General features: G+C 40.5%; 1 protein-coding gene across 1 annotated transcript; it reads right to left on the bottom strand.

Moving 5' to 3' along the window:
- Positions 1–5831: 5831 nt before the first annotated feature.
- Positions 5832–16048, bottom strand: pcca (propionyl-CoA carboxylase subunit alpha). Its single transcript, XM_026356406.1, has 23 exons — positions 15951–16048; positions 14989–15066; positions 14790–14837; positions 14542–14610; positions 14294–14407; positions 14147–14200; positions 13537–13668; positions 13200–13236; positions 12991–13069; positions 12632–12734; positions 12245–12339; positions 11899–12049; positions 11405–11548; positions 11030–11104; positions 10794–10862; positions 10559–10634; positions 10047–10260; positions 8892–8994; positions 8414–8512; positions 8226–8279; positions 7828–7968; positions 7091–7168; positions 5832–6877 (listed from the first exon to the last, which is right to left on the bottom strand). The coding sequence occupies exons 1-23, from the start codon at positions 16002–16004 to the stop codon at positions 6809–6811; spliced, it is 2136 nt and encodes a 711-aa protein (XP_026212191.1). The 5' UTR covers positions 16005–16048; the 3' UTR covers positions 5832–6808.
- Positions 16049–16460: the final 412 nt, after the last annotated feature.

Below are 16460 nucleotides of genomic sequence, written 5' to 3'. Positions count from 1 at the left end.
AGACGTGAAGCTCCAAAAGGAAAACCACACATAATCCAGAAGATAATCCAAACGAAAAACTCCGGTTTAGAACAAAAACACACACTGGGAAAAAATGTCTCAGTCCATAATCCAAAGCAATAATCCATAACACAAAGTCCTCAGCCGTGAGCACCATAAATCCTGTACACAAGGTTGCAACGAAAGGGAAAAGCAGAGTTTGTTTCTTGCCTCAATCCAACTAACGATCTGGCAACAGGTCTGTGGAACACTGCAGGTAAAAAACCCTCCGGTGCACAAGAGGTACAATCAATCAGCTTAATGAATGACAAGCTGCAGCACGAACACCACACCGCCCGGAAATGGGACCTTCAGAATAAGAGTCCAGACTGAAAGGTAAGCGGTGGATCCTCACAATCAGAAGGTCACTAATGATCTTCTATTAGCATCAGACAATGGACTACTGTCTATACTCGTCGTGTTCTATCTTAGTGCTGCATTTGACACTATAGATCACAACATTTTATTACACAGACCGGAACATGTCATTGGGATCAAAGGAACAGCACTAGAGTGGTTTAAATCGTATCTATCAGATAAATTTCAGTTTGTACACGTTAATGATGAGTCTTCCATGCACAGCAAAGTTAGCTATGGAGTTCCACAGGGTTCTGTGCTTGGACCGATTCTTTTCTCTCTATATATGTCCCCCTTAGGCAATATTATTAGGAAACACTCTATAAATTTCCATTGTTATGCAGATGATACCTATACTTATCTATGAAATCAGAAGAAACTAATAAATTAGTCAAACTTCAAGCATCCTTAAAAGACATAAAGGCCTGGATGTCATTCAATTTCCTTCTCTCCACATTTAAGACTAGACTTAAAACTTTCCTTTTTTATAAAGCTTATAGTTAGAGACGGATCAGGTGACTCTGAACCATCTCTTAGTTATGCTGATATAGGTTAGTCTGCTGGGTGAACTCTATTGATACAATGAGCTCCTCTCCTTTCTCCTTTCTCCTGTATCAATGCAAATACCACCATTTCATGTCATTAACCTTATGTCTTCTCTCTCCTTTAGTTGTGTTTCCTCCTTTCTGTCTCCCTCTCTCTGTACTTTTCTGCAGGTATCCTCGGCCTGGAGCTGTTATCTCCAGAATCTTGCTGCTTGTTGTTGTTTTTGTTGCCTGCTGTTCTTTTCTCTCTTCTCTTTCCACTCACCCCAACCGGTCGAGGCAGATGGCCACCCACTTTGAGCCTGGTTCTGCTGGAGGTTTCTTCCTCTAAAGGGAGTTTTTCCTTTCCACTGCTGACGAAAGCTTGCTCAGATGGGATTGTTGGGTTTTCTATATCATTTTTGCATAATTATAACTCTGTAAGGTCTTAAACCTTAAACACTGTAAAGTGCCTTGAGATAACTTCTGTTGTGAATTGGCGCCATACAAATAAAACTGAATAAAATTAAAAGACTTTAACTGTTATACTGGACTGCTGCCTACACAGCATGTAATCACCCATATGAGGATGGGTTCCCTGTTGAGTCTGGTTCCTCTCAAGGTTTCTTCCTGTTGCCTTCTCAGGGAGTTTTTCCTTGCCACTGTCGCCCTCGGCTTGCTCATCAGGGACAATCACATTATTATGACTCATACACATACACTGTTCATGTACTGTTCTTTGGTTGTGTAAAGCTGCTTTGTGACAATGTCAATTGTAAAAAGCGCTCTACAAATAAAATTGAATTGAATTGAATTGAATTGAATTGAATTGAATTGAATGGCGGAGGAAGATCTGAGTGAGCAAGAGAAGGTGGCAGTGTGGAGGAGATCAGACAGATATGGGGTGGTGAGGTTGTCAATGGCCTTAAAGGCATACAGGAGAATTTTAAAGTCTATTTTGTATTTAACCGGGAGCCAATGAAGTTGTTGTAGGATAGGGGTGATGTGTTCGGAAGTGAAGGTTTTGGTGATGATGTGAGCAGCTGATGTTTTGGACCAGTTGGAGTATGAAGCGATTTTTTTGGGGAGGCCGAAGAGAAGAGAGTTGCAATAATAAATTCGAGAGGTGACAAGGCTATGAACAAGGATGGAAGTCTTATGGGAGGTGAGGGAGGGACAGAGACGATGAATGTTTCATAAATGAAAGTAAGCAGACCTGGTGATGTTATTGATGTAGCATTGGAATGATGGCATTTGCATTGATACAGGGGAAAGGAGAGAGGAGAGGAGCTCAGTTTATTATTAGAGGTCCCCCAGCAGACTAACCTATATCAGCATAACTAAGAGATGGTTCAGAGTCACCTGATCCATCTCTAACTATAAGCTTTATAAAAAAGGAAAGTTTTAAGTCTAGACTTAAATGTGGAGAGGGTGTCTGTCTTACTACGACTGACCTTCATGCCTCTTCTTTCCAGAGCAAACCTCCACCTCTCTAGCTGTTCCCTTACCTGCTCTCTACTCTCACTGCAAATCACAATGTCAGGAGCAATTAAGGGTAACTGATTGTTGGTAATAATACTGCATTTTATAGCATTTTATTTTAAAACATATTTCCTGAATTGTTGTGGTTTGAATGCCAAGTGCCATTTGTTATTCACATGGTTGATTTTCCTGGTTTAGCAGACTTGCATTTGCTTTAAATGGTAAATGGTCTGCACTTATATAGCACTTTTCTACCTAGTTGGTACTCAAAGCATTTTACACTGCTTCTCATTCACACACCGATGACAGAGCTGCTATGTAGCTGACCTGACTCACCGGGGGCAACTAGGGGTTCAGTATCTTGCCCAAGGACACTTTGGCATGTGACATGGCAGCTGGGAATCAAACCATCAATCCTGTGATTGGCAGTCAACTGCTCTACCTATTGAGCCACAGCCACCAGCCAGAATGATTGTGGTGTAAGGGTGCCATCTTGTGGCAGTGATATGTATAAGCATGTAAACATCTTAAAATCGTAAAAGTCTTTGACAAGTGCATTCCCCAACTCTGTCTTTGTTACAGCTGAGATAACACTCTTAATGGGAAAGAGGATTTGGGATTTAAGGTTTGCAATGTCTATCACCTCGGCTTCTGGGCTAGATGGTGCCACAGCATAGTCCAGGACTGGAACAAGTCTGCCTGCAATAACTAACTGGACTCCATATTAACTTAAACATTAACTGTTATACTGAACTGCCTGCTGCCTAACACATAGCATGTGATCACACATATGAGGATGGGTTCCCTGTTGAGTCTGGTTCCTCTCAAGGTTTCTTCCTGTTGCCTTCTCAGGGAGTTTTTCCTTGCCACCGTCGCCCTCGGCTTGCTCATCAGGGACAATCTGATTATTATAATTCATACACATTCACTGTTCATGTACTGTTCTTTGGTTGTGTAAAGCTGCTTTGTGACAATGTCTCTACAAATAAAATTGAATTGAATTGAATTGAATTGAATTGAATAACCTGATGAATTTCAACACCGTTGAGTCTCACCGTTCTCTTTATTACTACTTCGTTAAACAAGACAACAACGTTACGACTGACACTGCCACCTACTGGTGAAATTACAGTATTTCATCAGATGACCCACTGTACTTGTATTTTTTTAAGCTCGCCACCATTGCCATTGACATGCAACTTCCAACTGTTACTGTGCTGGCAGTCACTGTTTTCACAGGCGAATTACCATAATAAATGCAAAGAAAACTTTTTTAAAGTTAGAAATTAAGATGAAGAAGACCAGCCGTGCACATCCTACTCTATCTCTGGCTCACTAGCGCCGCCACATGAGCTGGTTTAGCATTTTGAAATAACAGCACATTAGCTGAGCGATTTAGCACAGTGTAGAAATGAACATTGAACTCAAAGTTTAGTGTTGCTTGTACTCAGTGTTCAGTTCCTGTTCCTTTAAAGAACTAATTTGGAACTATTCAGAATCATATTACCTGCTACCAATTCTTAACTCTTCTATCCCTAGGGCTCTAGTTAACACTGGTTCAAATAAGAATTTAATTTAAGTGTTTTCAATTTAATTCAATTCAGTTTTATTTGTATAGCGCCAATTCACAACAAAAGTTATCTCAAGGCACTTTACAGTAAGAAACCTCCAGCAGAACAAGGCTCATAGTGGCCTCGACCAGTTGGGGTGAGTGGAAAGAGAAGAGAGAAAAGATCAGCAGGCAACAAAAACAACAACAAGCAGCAATAACATTGTGCAGGTCAACTGGATTCTGGAGATGTACAGCTCCAGGCCGAGGATACCTGCAGAAAAGTACAGAGAGAGGGAGACAGAGAGGAGGAAACACAACTAAAGGAGAGAGAAGACACAAAGTTAATGGACATGCAATGGTGGCATTTGCATTGATACAGGAGAAAGGAGAGAGGAGAGGAGCTCAGTTTATCAGTAGAGGTCCCCCAGCAGACTAACCTATAACAGCATAACTAAGAGATGGTTGAGAGTCACCTGATCCATCTCTAACTATAAGCTTTATAAAAAATGAAAGTTTTAAGTCTAGTCTTAAATGTAGAGAGGGTGTCTGCCTCCCGAACCTGAACTGGGAGCTGGTTCCACAGGAGAGGGGCTTGATAGCTAAAGACTCTGCCTCCCATTCTACATTTGGAAACTCTAGGAACCACAAGTAAACCTGCAGTCTGAGAACTGAGAGTTCTGCTTGGAAGATATGGAACTATGAGGTCTTTAAGATAAGATGGAGCCTGATTATTAAGGGATTTATAAGTGAGAAGAAGAATTTTAAATTCTATTCTGGATTTTACAGGGAGCCAATGGAGAGAAGCTAACGTAGGAGAAATATGATCTCTCTTGCTAATTCCAGTCAGAACTCTGGCTGCAGCATTTTGGATTAGATTGGATTTTTAGAGTTATTGGGACATCCCATTAATAATGAATTACAATAGTCCAATCTGGAAGTAACAAATGCATGGACTAGTTTTTCAGCATCACTTTGAGACAGGATGCTCCTAATTTTAACAATGTTTCTCTGGTGAAAAAAGGCAGTTCTAGAGATTTCTTTGATGTATGAAGTGAAGGAGATATCCTGGTCAAAGATAACTCCGAGGTTTCTTACAGTATTACTTGAGGCCAATACTAAATCATCAAGGGGGAGAATGTGATTAGACATAGTGTCTCTGAGATTTTTAGGCCCAAACAAAATAACCTCTGTCTTGTCTGGATTTAGGAGAAGGAAATTGGAGGACATCCAGGCCTTTATGTCTTTTAAGGATGCTTGAAGTTTGACTAATTGATTAGTTTCTTCCGGTTTCATAGATAGGTATAGCTGGGTATCATCTGCATAACAATGGAAATTTATGTGTGTTTTTAATGAGTGTTTCCTAATAACATAAGGGGGACATATATAGAGTGAAAAGAATCGGTCCAAGCACACATCCCTGTGGAACTCCATAGCTAACTTTGCTGTGCTGTGTTTCTTGTTTCAAATTTACAGTACATTTTTAATTTTGGTTCACAAAATTAAGAACACTCTTATTAACAAGAACAATTAAATGCAAAATGAAAAACTATGTGCTTAAGATGTATGGAGGGGAGAAGCCAGATATGAATCAGAATCTGAATCACTGGCATTGGAAGACACCATCACGGTCATCCTGTATTGCTACTTCAGGTGACTTACAAGGTTAGTTGTACTGTCTATTTGCTTTACAGCAGCACAACACATTTTGCAAATTGAACCTGACATGTCAAACTTCCCATCTCGCTTGTAAAACCTTAAGTGATGCCAGATATTTGAGTTGTTGTTCACAGGTAAGTAAATACCCAAAAGCGTGAATACAACCAAGACCAGTTAGCCGGGCAAAACATGACAGCAGCAGTTCAGTCAGACTTATTGAATATGGAAAACAAAGAACACTTTATTACAATGTTAGTGTCAGTACAGTCAATTACAACATTTTTCTTGCTTTCCTTGAATGATCTCTGGCTACAAACAAGGGGCCTGGTGCAGACAGATTTGTTGGCATGAACAAGATTTAAGAGACTTTGTGGCATTCACCTGTTTTCTGGAATTTTCTTTTAGAATTAAACAAAATTCACGAGTTGTTCAAGAACAGAGACGCCCCTTGACTGCAAGACGTGTTTGTCTGAGGTATGAAATATAGTGACTTCTTACTTGTGCATGTTAAACAGAACCATAAATAAAGCAATATCTTGGTGGTGTTCATCAGTGTGAAACCAGCAAGATACAACGTGTGCAGTTGAGACAGTTTGGTGAAACTGTCTTTGAATATTCCTAAAAACTTGCAAAGAAAAGTGGGAGAAATTCAGGATTAAAATACAAAAATGTTCCTGCGTGAGGTCCACTGTCTTGGTTTTCCTCAAAGAGGTTATGAGAAATCTGAGAGTGATGCCTACAGCAACAGGTGAACAAAAATGTGGTTCTCAAATATTTGAGAAACTCCACAGCAGCAGGTGCTTTTTTATACTGGAGTAGCAGCAGACATCCCCTATGTAGATATCTCACAACCTTGGTACATAAATCAAAACTATTATCAAGGCAAGATAGCAAGAGGGTACAGATGTTTCTGTTTTTGATGTGGGTGAACTGACCTTTTAGGCCTAGAAAAACCCACATGAAAGACCGACAAGTGGAGCAACAAGAAAAAGTCGAACATGTGGAAAAAACAGTTTAGCGCAGCTGATTCAGCTAAACTCTGACTGAGGAAACTAAACTCTGCTGTGGCCACTGTGGTGGTAATCTAATATCTGTTATTGTCCTGTCTGTTTGACAATGTGGTGTTGTCTGCGGACAAAGGAAGGAGTACGGCTCATCCTGGTGCTGATGTTGCACATGAAAGGTGGAAAGCTCTGCTTTATTCGAGCTCTATCAGCAGGTCTCCCTCTCCCACCGTCTCTCCTGGCTTACAGTGGACGCTCTTAACCTGGGAGGCAGAAGAAACCGCACACACAGTTTGAACAATAAAACATGAAAATGAAATCTATGTGTTTAGCTCCATAAAGACCATAAACTAAAATGACAAAATGACATATTTTACTTGTTTCAGTCCAGTATGTGTCTAATCGAATTGCATCATTACTTATCAGTGTTGCACCAACCAGTAGCTCCACTGACAGCGTTTCTTTGTGTGGTTTACCTTTGCTTGCTTGACAGCAGTTAAACTGTTCTGCATCTTCATAGCTTCGATCACGCATATCTCCTGACCCTCTGCAACCTACAACCACATACACACAAATACAGTGAAGGGTGTGTAAAATGTGGTCATGTGCATGAGGGCACTGTCATGTTAAATACATCAAACACAATGTTGGAAGCAGCTTTTTTTCCTCAGCTGAACTAAAAAACATCAATCTAACTAAGGTAGACAGAGCCACACTAAAGGGGCTGATCATTTTCATTTACCACAGAAACTAAAACCAACACTAAATTGCGCCTACTCAAATGTTCAACTGTTTTCAGGTAAGAAGAGAGCTCTACGGTAAAATTACAGGCAATTCATTGGATTTTGTGTCTGTTTAGAAAATGATCAGGTTCATCCTTTACAGTAAGTATGTGGATGGAGGTTACATAGGATGGCCATTTACTGTAGTAATCTACCTTTTGTTGCCAGTTTTTAAAATGTTAAAGAGCAGGCTTCACCTACAGTAGACATGTCTGTTTGTAGAGCCTCTCCTGTAACTGAGTTAAGTGGGTAGAAGCCTATTAAATTATGGAATCCACCGACTCCTGCAAATGTTGTTCAGGTTATTTCTCCCTTAATGTAATGGACAATGTGTTAGTAATGGCTATGGTGTAATTCACCCTGTGTTTAGCCAGCCCTGTTCTCACATTCTGCACTGTAGTTAGAGAATGGTGAAGGCCTCTAGATGTTACCGTATCTCCAGGTTTAACAGACACAGCCACCACTGTGCCTGGCATTGGTGAGCGCAGGATGCTGCTGGTGTCCTCTGCGACTTTCTCTGGCATGTAGGAGTTCAGCTCTGCAGCCAGCTTGGACAGAACACGAAGCTTAAACTGAAACACAGCAAAGGGTTGGCCTGCATTCAATTCAAATCTTTATTTTTCAGTAACAAGATGTCATTCGTGGTTTTTATACATTGTTTATGCAAATCAGCTTTCTGAATTCTGAATATGGAATAAACCTGTCAGATATTTTTTAAGTTAGACAGTTATGAACTCTGGAGGCCTTGAAAGATTTGTTTAATATTAGACTACATACTGTAATCTGTGTAGTGATGATAGTATAGTTTTGCACAGACATGCAGCCTTACCGATGTGCCCAGGTACTGAAGTACTATTTTTCCTGAAATATCTCTGGACAGACACTGAAACACAGGACAAAATATCATCTGCACATGTCAACAACAAGCCTTGGTGCAAAACACTGGTGATTTGCTGGTTTTAAAATACTTGGTGCTCAGTGTGAGTGGAAAAAAAACAAGATGTGTGTGCACATTACCTGTAGCATCCTGTGTTTGCCATTGATACGGAGTGGCAACAGTGGGGAGGCCAGGTTCCACTCTCCACTGATTTCCACCTTATTTCCATCCACCTCCACCTACACAGACAATTGCAGATGATCCTGTGAGCTTTTACTGCACTTTCTGTTGTAAGTCTACACATAGCTGTCTATCTATGAATGCTCACTAATCTGCTGCATTCCAAACTGTTAATATCCATTGGCAATAAAAGAAAGTGGAAGTATCGGTATATAATATATTGTCATACCTCATCTAAGTTACAATTATACAATGTGTTGTTCTTATTAAATCTACATTCACAGTGTAGACTGGAAAAAGTATGTGCACTTTTCATATACCTTGTTTCACTTTCAAACACAAACACAAACACACATACTGTCCATGAGTTAACATCACATCTTTATAGTAATTATTCTGTTCATTATATTTGTGCATGGATGCACATCAAATACTCACAGTATAAATGTTTCCTGATTTGGTTACGTCTGCAACATGGCGTCTCTCCCCCAGCTCCACACACAGCTCCCAGTGGTTACATTCCACAGGGGTGGAGGAAACCCTGCAGCACACATGGTTCATTTTATGTTATTAGGGGCCAAAGCATAAGACCTTTTTCTTCGGAAAAATAGGTCAAAGAGCACTGATGAGATATTTGTAAAGATGACCAGTTAGGCAGACGTCTCACTCTCAACAGCTGCATTTGCTGCCAACTTAATGGGTTCATCTGACAGATTAACACCAATAAGGTTCAACTACTGGCAACAAAAGGCAGCTCTGCAGTGCAGCATTTCATTCACACTAGACAGTGAAATGTGGGTGCTCAGTTCCAGACTGTTGCTTTCATCACTTATGTCAGCTGCGGCCAAGTAACTTTAAATTGGGTGGTTGCTGGGTTTGGACGCCCTGGTCTCCCAGTGATGTCTTTCATTTCAGAATTCTTCCAGTTAAACAGATTCAGCTGATCAATAATTTAGGATTTACCACTTCATAGTTCTCAATCAGGACTCTGCCAGTGTTTGCCTTGTGAAAATAAGGTTTGCAGGTCTAGATGCTGCTATTTCAATGTGCCTGATACATTTTTAATTCACTTTAAAGACCACCTGCTAGTATCAACAGAATCAACATTTACTTTACTCTGGCTACTAAGCTTCTTTGGCACAAACATTTTTTTCTTGATTAACTGAATTTTCTTCTTGAGTCTTAAATTCTACATCTTCTTTGAAATTGTTTCAAGTTGTTTTAGGCTTACATTAAAAACTGTTGTTGTGCTTTTAAACTACTGATTTTAACGGACTTCTTTGAGTTGTAGTTATTTACCTATGTCTATACAGGGCTAGTCCCTTGTTATGTCCCAAATAGAAAAGCCTATTTTTTTTTTTTTTAAATCAACTTGCTCCTGCATCTCGAGCAGACTCTATGTGTAATGTTTAAAACAGGTCATATGAATGATTGCCATATTGCCATATATGTTTGGCTTCATTTTACTGATGAGAATCACAAAAGGTTGCCTGCCTGTGGCAGCTCGATGAATGCGCTGGTGGAAAAAACTCATGGGTAATTGATGTGCAATAAACTCTGCAGCTTTGGCAAAAAGAGAAAAAGAGTCTTCACCTCAAGTTACCCAAGACCTTCTGTGAACGGAGCTGAGCAGTGATGTGTAGAGCTACTGCTGAGGCCACCAGCTCCCTACGCTTGTCCTCCTCCAGCTGGTGGCCCTTGAAACCCTCGGGGTAAACCTCCGGCAGGAAGTTGGTGTTGATGTCGCCAGAGATAAAGCGAGGGTGGGTGATGATCTCTCGCAGGAGTGGGATGTTGTGGGTCACACCTGAAGAGAAGATTAATTCAATTCAATTCAGTTTTATTTGTATAGCGCCAATTTACAACAGAAGTTATCTCAAGGCACTTTACAGTGTAAGGTTTAATTTAAAAATTATAGAGAAAACCCAACAATCCCATTTGAGCAAGCTTTGGGCAACAGTGGAGAGGAAAAACTCCCTTTAGAGGAAGAAACCTCAAGCAGAACCAGGCTCATAGATTATCATTACAAAAATAAGACAAAAAGCGAATGACTAAAAAGTGACTGTGTTTTAGCTAGTCGTCACCACAAGGTTCCATCTGTGTACCTCTGATGACGTAGTTATCCAGAGCTTCCTCCATCCTGGCAAGAGCCTCACCTCGAGTAGCTCCATAGGTAACCAGCTACAAGGATAGCACAGGAAATGATAGAAGCACAGACACATTCTGTAATCTACCTTGTTGGGGGGTTGTCCTAACATACAACACACATCACTTCCTAAAACCATCCTCAACACATCACTTCCTAAAACCATCCAGTCACATATTTAATATGTGACTGACCTTAGAGATCATAGGATCATAGTAGATGCTGATGTCACTGCCCTCCTGGATGCCACTGTCTACCCGGACCTGAGAGTGAGGAGTGGAGAAAGAAATGTTTACACTAGCAGGTCACTGAGCAGGAACATTATTACAGTACTGTCTGCATTCCAGCTCTACTTTTTACATAGACTTCTGATGTTACAGTTACTTTCTCTAATGAAGCTTTGCTAGTCATGTTACATACATAAACTTACATTGCTGAGGTTGAGTGGCTCTTGGTACTGTGATAGCCACCCAATGGAGGGAAGACCAAAAGACTTGTAAGGATCCTAATAGAACAAGCAGCAGAGAAACAGATGGACAGATGGGAGGCGTGTGAGGAAAACCACCAACTCCACTAACAAGCTAGGACTCCTGCTTGGTTTAATTCTTGTGTTCAGTAGATGGATTAGTGGCATTTTGCCTGCCTGCTGCTATACTGAACAAACCTCATCCATTTCACTCCATACAGTCCTTACCTTCAGAGTCTTTCAATTAATACAATCGCACACACTGAATATTATCCAGCATGCCAAATCAAGAGTTCTGTTATAAATCCATCAATAAATTGTGATGAGCAGCACACGCACCTCAGCATAGACCCGAGTCTCAATGGCCCAGCCATTTATTGGGATATCTTGCTGTTTGTGTTGGAGTTGGTAACCCTTGGCAACCCTGATCATCTGCTCCACCAGGTCTAGGCCAGTAATACACTCTGTGATTGGATGTTCGACCTGAGGTCAAAGGTCAAAGAGAAGACAAAGTTTTCAGTAAGTACACTAGCGGTTAAGCATGAAACTCAAAGAACCATCAACAGATGAAATCTGCCCAGTTGTCATGGGAATGGTTGAAGCTACATCTTGCTGAATATACTGTATTTACCCAATTTCTTTTTTCTCTTTGTGTCATTTGTGGTAGTTCTTATTTCTTTTTGTAGATTACTCATATTTTACACTTTACGTGTAAAAAAGGTTTTACAGTAGTGAAACTAAAGGTAACAGGAATAAGCAAAAGACAGAAAGGAAACCAAGCTGTCAGAATAGCTTCTATGCAGACAAAATTACACACTCAGCCCTGCAATGACCTGTAGTCGTGTGTTCATCTCCAGAAAGTAGAAGTTCTTCTTAGAGTCTACCAGGAACTCGACAGTGCCAGCAGAAGAGTACTGCACAGCCCTGGCCAGCTGCACTGCCTGCTCACCCATCGCCTGTCTGGTCACTGGATCGAGGAAAGTACTGGAGAGGACACAACACCAGAGACTCAGAGTCACCTCACATTGGGGCTGGTATAGTATTTCACTTGAAACTTTCACAATACATTTTATTCAAAAGTATGATATTTGACATAAAAAAGTTCAACTAAACTTTTAATTGAAAGTGTAATATTTGGTTACATTTTAAAGTGCAAACAGTGTTCAGTGTTTCACTAACCTAGGAGCCTCTTCCACCACCTTCTGGTTCCTCCTCTGGATGGAGCACTCCCTCTCATTCAGCCACAGAGCATTACCATGTTTATCAGCCAGCACCTACAACAAGCACATAGTATTGTTGTAGGAATTGTGTATTGTTGTATTCTGTGGTTTGTTACTGAACGAGGGGAAGCAAGAAGGCTCTGTTTTATAATTCTGACTCTATAGTTTGTTACAATAGAAAAACACCTGAACTTTATGACGATCCATTATTTTATTGGCATCCACATATCACTGTAACATGTAAAATCACATTCAGCATTCAACACAGTAAGTCTCTTGGCATACCATGTATGGATGCAGTCATTAATTATCTGACATCAGATCACTGTGTGCAGGTGTCTTATACCTGTATCTCTATGTGTCTGGGGTTATCTATGTATTTCTCAATGAGCAGCCTGTCGTCTCCAAAGCTTGATGCTGCCTCCTGGGACGAGAATCGAAAACCTTCCCTGTTACAGTACACACACACACACACGTACACACACACACACACGTACGCACGAAGGCACATGCACACACAGTGAAGATAGAAAGAACATCTAATAATCTGTTGTTGCACTTGAGGTCCTAAAGTTATTTAGGTAGTATGCATCAAGAAGAAGAAGCATTTGGGTTCTGATTGTACAGTTTCATTCATAAAAAAGCTAAAATAGAATAAATGAGATAATAGATATTGAGGGTGCGACAAAAAGAGGAATACAAAACCTTGTCTCCTCATCATTCCAAGCTATCCTCATTCCCTTCCCTCCTCCTCCTGCAGATGCTTTGATCATCACTGGGTAGCCTAGCAGCAACACAAAGATCAAGCAACACTACAATTATATAGGTGCTTTTGCAAAAAACCATGATTTACCTAAACAAATGAATGAGACTTAAACTGTACACTTTTAGTGTGTAGAGAAGTGATGACTTACCAATGTCCTGTGCAATCTTCACAGCTTCCTCAGCAGTCTGACACACAGACAGGGTATGATTACTGATGATAAACCAGAGCTATTTCTTTACTGTCTTAACTTTAGCTTATTAAATCCACTGTGGGTTGCTCTTTATTGACAGTTGAAACATTAACCAGATGGTCATTTGCCACAACTACCAGTCAGTATAAATGTTGTCTCTCTTGTCAAATTAAAATCTTCCAGTGAGACTAGAGATCCCCCCCAATTCATTCCTATGTGATGACTGGGTTTTTGTGAATATGTATCTAGTAAACATCATGGAGTTGTGTGTGGGTTCAATAAGAGGTGCCTTTACCTTGACTACACCATCAAATCCAGGAATTGTGTTGACCTTAGCAGCTTTAGCGATTAGCTTGCTCTCAATTTTATCCCCCATTGCCTGAATAGCTTGGGTGTCCGGGCCAATGAATGTCACACCTTCTGCTGCCTAGCAACAAAACAACAATAATACCATTTAGATTTACCATATTAGACTTACCACAAGAACAAAGGGTGAAAGTGACACCCAAAAGTCATACTAGTTCCACTAGCCCCACAAAGCAGTGGCTGTATTCAGCAGTTCTACCATCCATTTTTCTAAAAAGAGATAACAGTAGAGTCTCTGCTGATGTGAACTGCTAGGAGACATCACCAACTATGCCCTTCTTTGTTGCCACTGAATGTATATGTAAAACCAAACAACTTTCCAAACCATAAGTCTATCAATAGGCTAAAATTCTAAAGGTCATAGCAGGTATTTGAGTGTTATTTTTTACATTTACATTAAACAGTTTATGATTCATTAACACATTTACATTTGCATGAGGATAAACTATATAACACCTAAGCCAAAGACAGTTTCAACAAACAATTTAACAAATAAAAGGTCCAAATTAAAACGTGTGTGCAGCTGACTCTTTGCTCACCAGTCGCTTTGCAAACTCCTTATTTTCAGACAGGAAACCATAGCCAGGGTGAACCTTAGCAAAAACAAACAAAAAAAAGGTTGATTCCATTTGAAGTATTATGCATGCCCTCTATCACAGTCACAGCTACAGTACACAAGTGCTTACAGCTTGTGCTCCAGTTGCTCTGATAGCATCCATGATAGCGTCCATGTTCAGGTAGCTCTTATTGGTGGGGGCAGGGCCGACACACACAGCCTCATCAGCCATCTTTACATGAACCTAGATACACACATACATGCTAAGTTAATATCAGACCGCCGCCACTCAGCCGGACACTCAGCAAACACTCTGCGTCCCTCCTGGAATTCAACCCTAATTTCGACTGGACTGGATGAACACAGATGGTCACTCACAGCACTGGAGTCAACCTCACTGTGAACAGCTACAGTCTGGATGCCCATCTTCTTACATGTCTTCATCACCTGATTAAAAAAAAAAAAAAAAACACAGTGGTAACACAGATGCTTCATTCTACATTCAATTTTAATCACAACACTGTAAATTATTTTGATAGGTGGTGTTTGCTGTGTATTAGGCCTGAAACGTTTAAGAATAATTCCATAATCATTTTAGGTTCTGTTTCTGTGGTAATCAGTCTTACCCTGCAAGCGATTTCTCCTCTGTTGGCAATAAGGATCTTGTCAAAGGTCTGTTGAAGGAACAAGCAGACTCGTCAGAACTGTTTATCACCGTCTTTACCCCATTTGTTTCTTAATGAGCAAACAGAAATCCTTTCTCCCAGTGCTTACAGACAGTAAGAGGAGAAGAATGAAAACACAGCCACATACTGTATGCATTACCTTTTCACTGGGATTGTAAACTGTGGAATACTGGACCCTGCTGTGCACTGCACAGCATCGGGAGTGGAGTGAAGCATACTGCAAAACACAAAAAGAAACACTATATCAGGTTACATCCACAACTTTTATTTTCCAAAGTTTGGTCATTCTATCAATATAACCACCATCATCACTTGGCAGCAATCTTCTTAAACTGTTGTGTGTAACAATCCACAACACATCCACTCATTAAGTGACTAAAGACTAGTGCTTGCTGCATGGTGTACTGTACAAGCAGGTGTGGTGATTCTACTGGTAAAAGTTATCTTTTGAAACTTTATTAACTTTAACTTAACTTTATTCCGTAAAGAAATATAAAATAAAGCTGCACTTAAACAATGACAATCCTTCACAGAACTGTCCAGTTCAGGAGCCTTATAGTGACTGTAAATAACCACAACAACAGATCAGCTGCTGCCACTCTCATTTTACAGTCTTAGCAGAAATTCTACAGGACTTCCACTGCTGGAGCCGTGGATGCTAGAAATACGTGCCGTTTGCTATCTTTCTTGCTTTCTTTCTTCTACTACAGGTGCTGCTGTGCCAAATATTACTTCTATGAAATCAAATAGCTGTGCAGGTGTTGAATCCCCGTCCACCCACTGCTGATCACCTGGATCAAGTTATCTTCTAAAGAACTAACGTAAGAAATATGCAGCCACGAGTTAGAATACATAGGTTTTAGGTTATGGAGGATTTAATTAGCGTAATGACCTGCATTATAACTCTTTTTGCCAGAAAACTGACAAGTTATACTAAACAGCACACACCTTTAACCTCGTCTGGAGGACACCCTGTCTGCCTACAACATCTGCTATATGTGGTTAGCACAAAGGTGCTAACAGCTGTCTAATGAGAAGGACAGCCGCGTCGTTCGTGTGCTCTGGAGGTCGCGCTGAGCAGGTGCCGCGGGGTCAGCTCACCTTTCCTGCGAACAGCAGCCTGTTCAGTGATGGACTGAGACTGTGCGCCGCCATCTTGCCCGACTGTGACACTCGCGGTGACGTGAAGCGACGTGATGACGTTGTAGCTCTAACCTGAGTGGTGGAGAGAGAGGGGCGTCACGTCCCACCCACGTTTTTTTTATCGTCTCAACTTTATTGCAAAGCGGAAGCTGATGGATTGTACAGCCTGTTCTCTTAATGACTGAAACAGTTTAGGAAACGCCGCGTTAAAAAGGAATCGGAAAAAGACTTGAAATTAACCTTAATCGTTTCCTTTGTTTGCTTTTTATTGCATGTCATGGGGATGTGAAAATAAAAAAACAGTTAAGCAGCACAAATCAGTGGACATATAACTGTAAAATGCAACTAAAGCATTTTTTATTCTACATATGAAGGATCCTACTCAAAACCTTTCATTAAGCTTTCTAAAATGTGCTCATTTCCTTTCCTAACCTTTTTTATTTATTTATTTATTTATTTATTTATTTT

Source organism: Anabas testudineus, chromosome 15, assembly GCF_900324465.2.
Source record: "Anabas testudineus chromosome 15, fAnaTes1.2, whole genome shotgun sequence".
NCBI classification, from domain to species: domain Eukaryota; kingdom Metazoa; phylum Chordata; class Actinopteri; order Anabantiformes; family Anabantidae; genus Anabas; species Anabas testudineus.
This window is presented reverse-complemented; position numbering and strand designations above follow the sequence as displayed.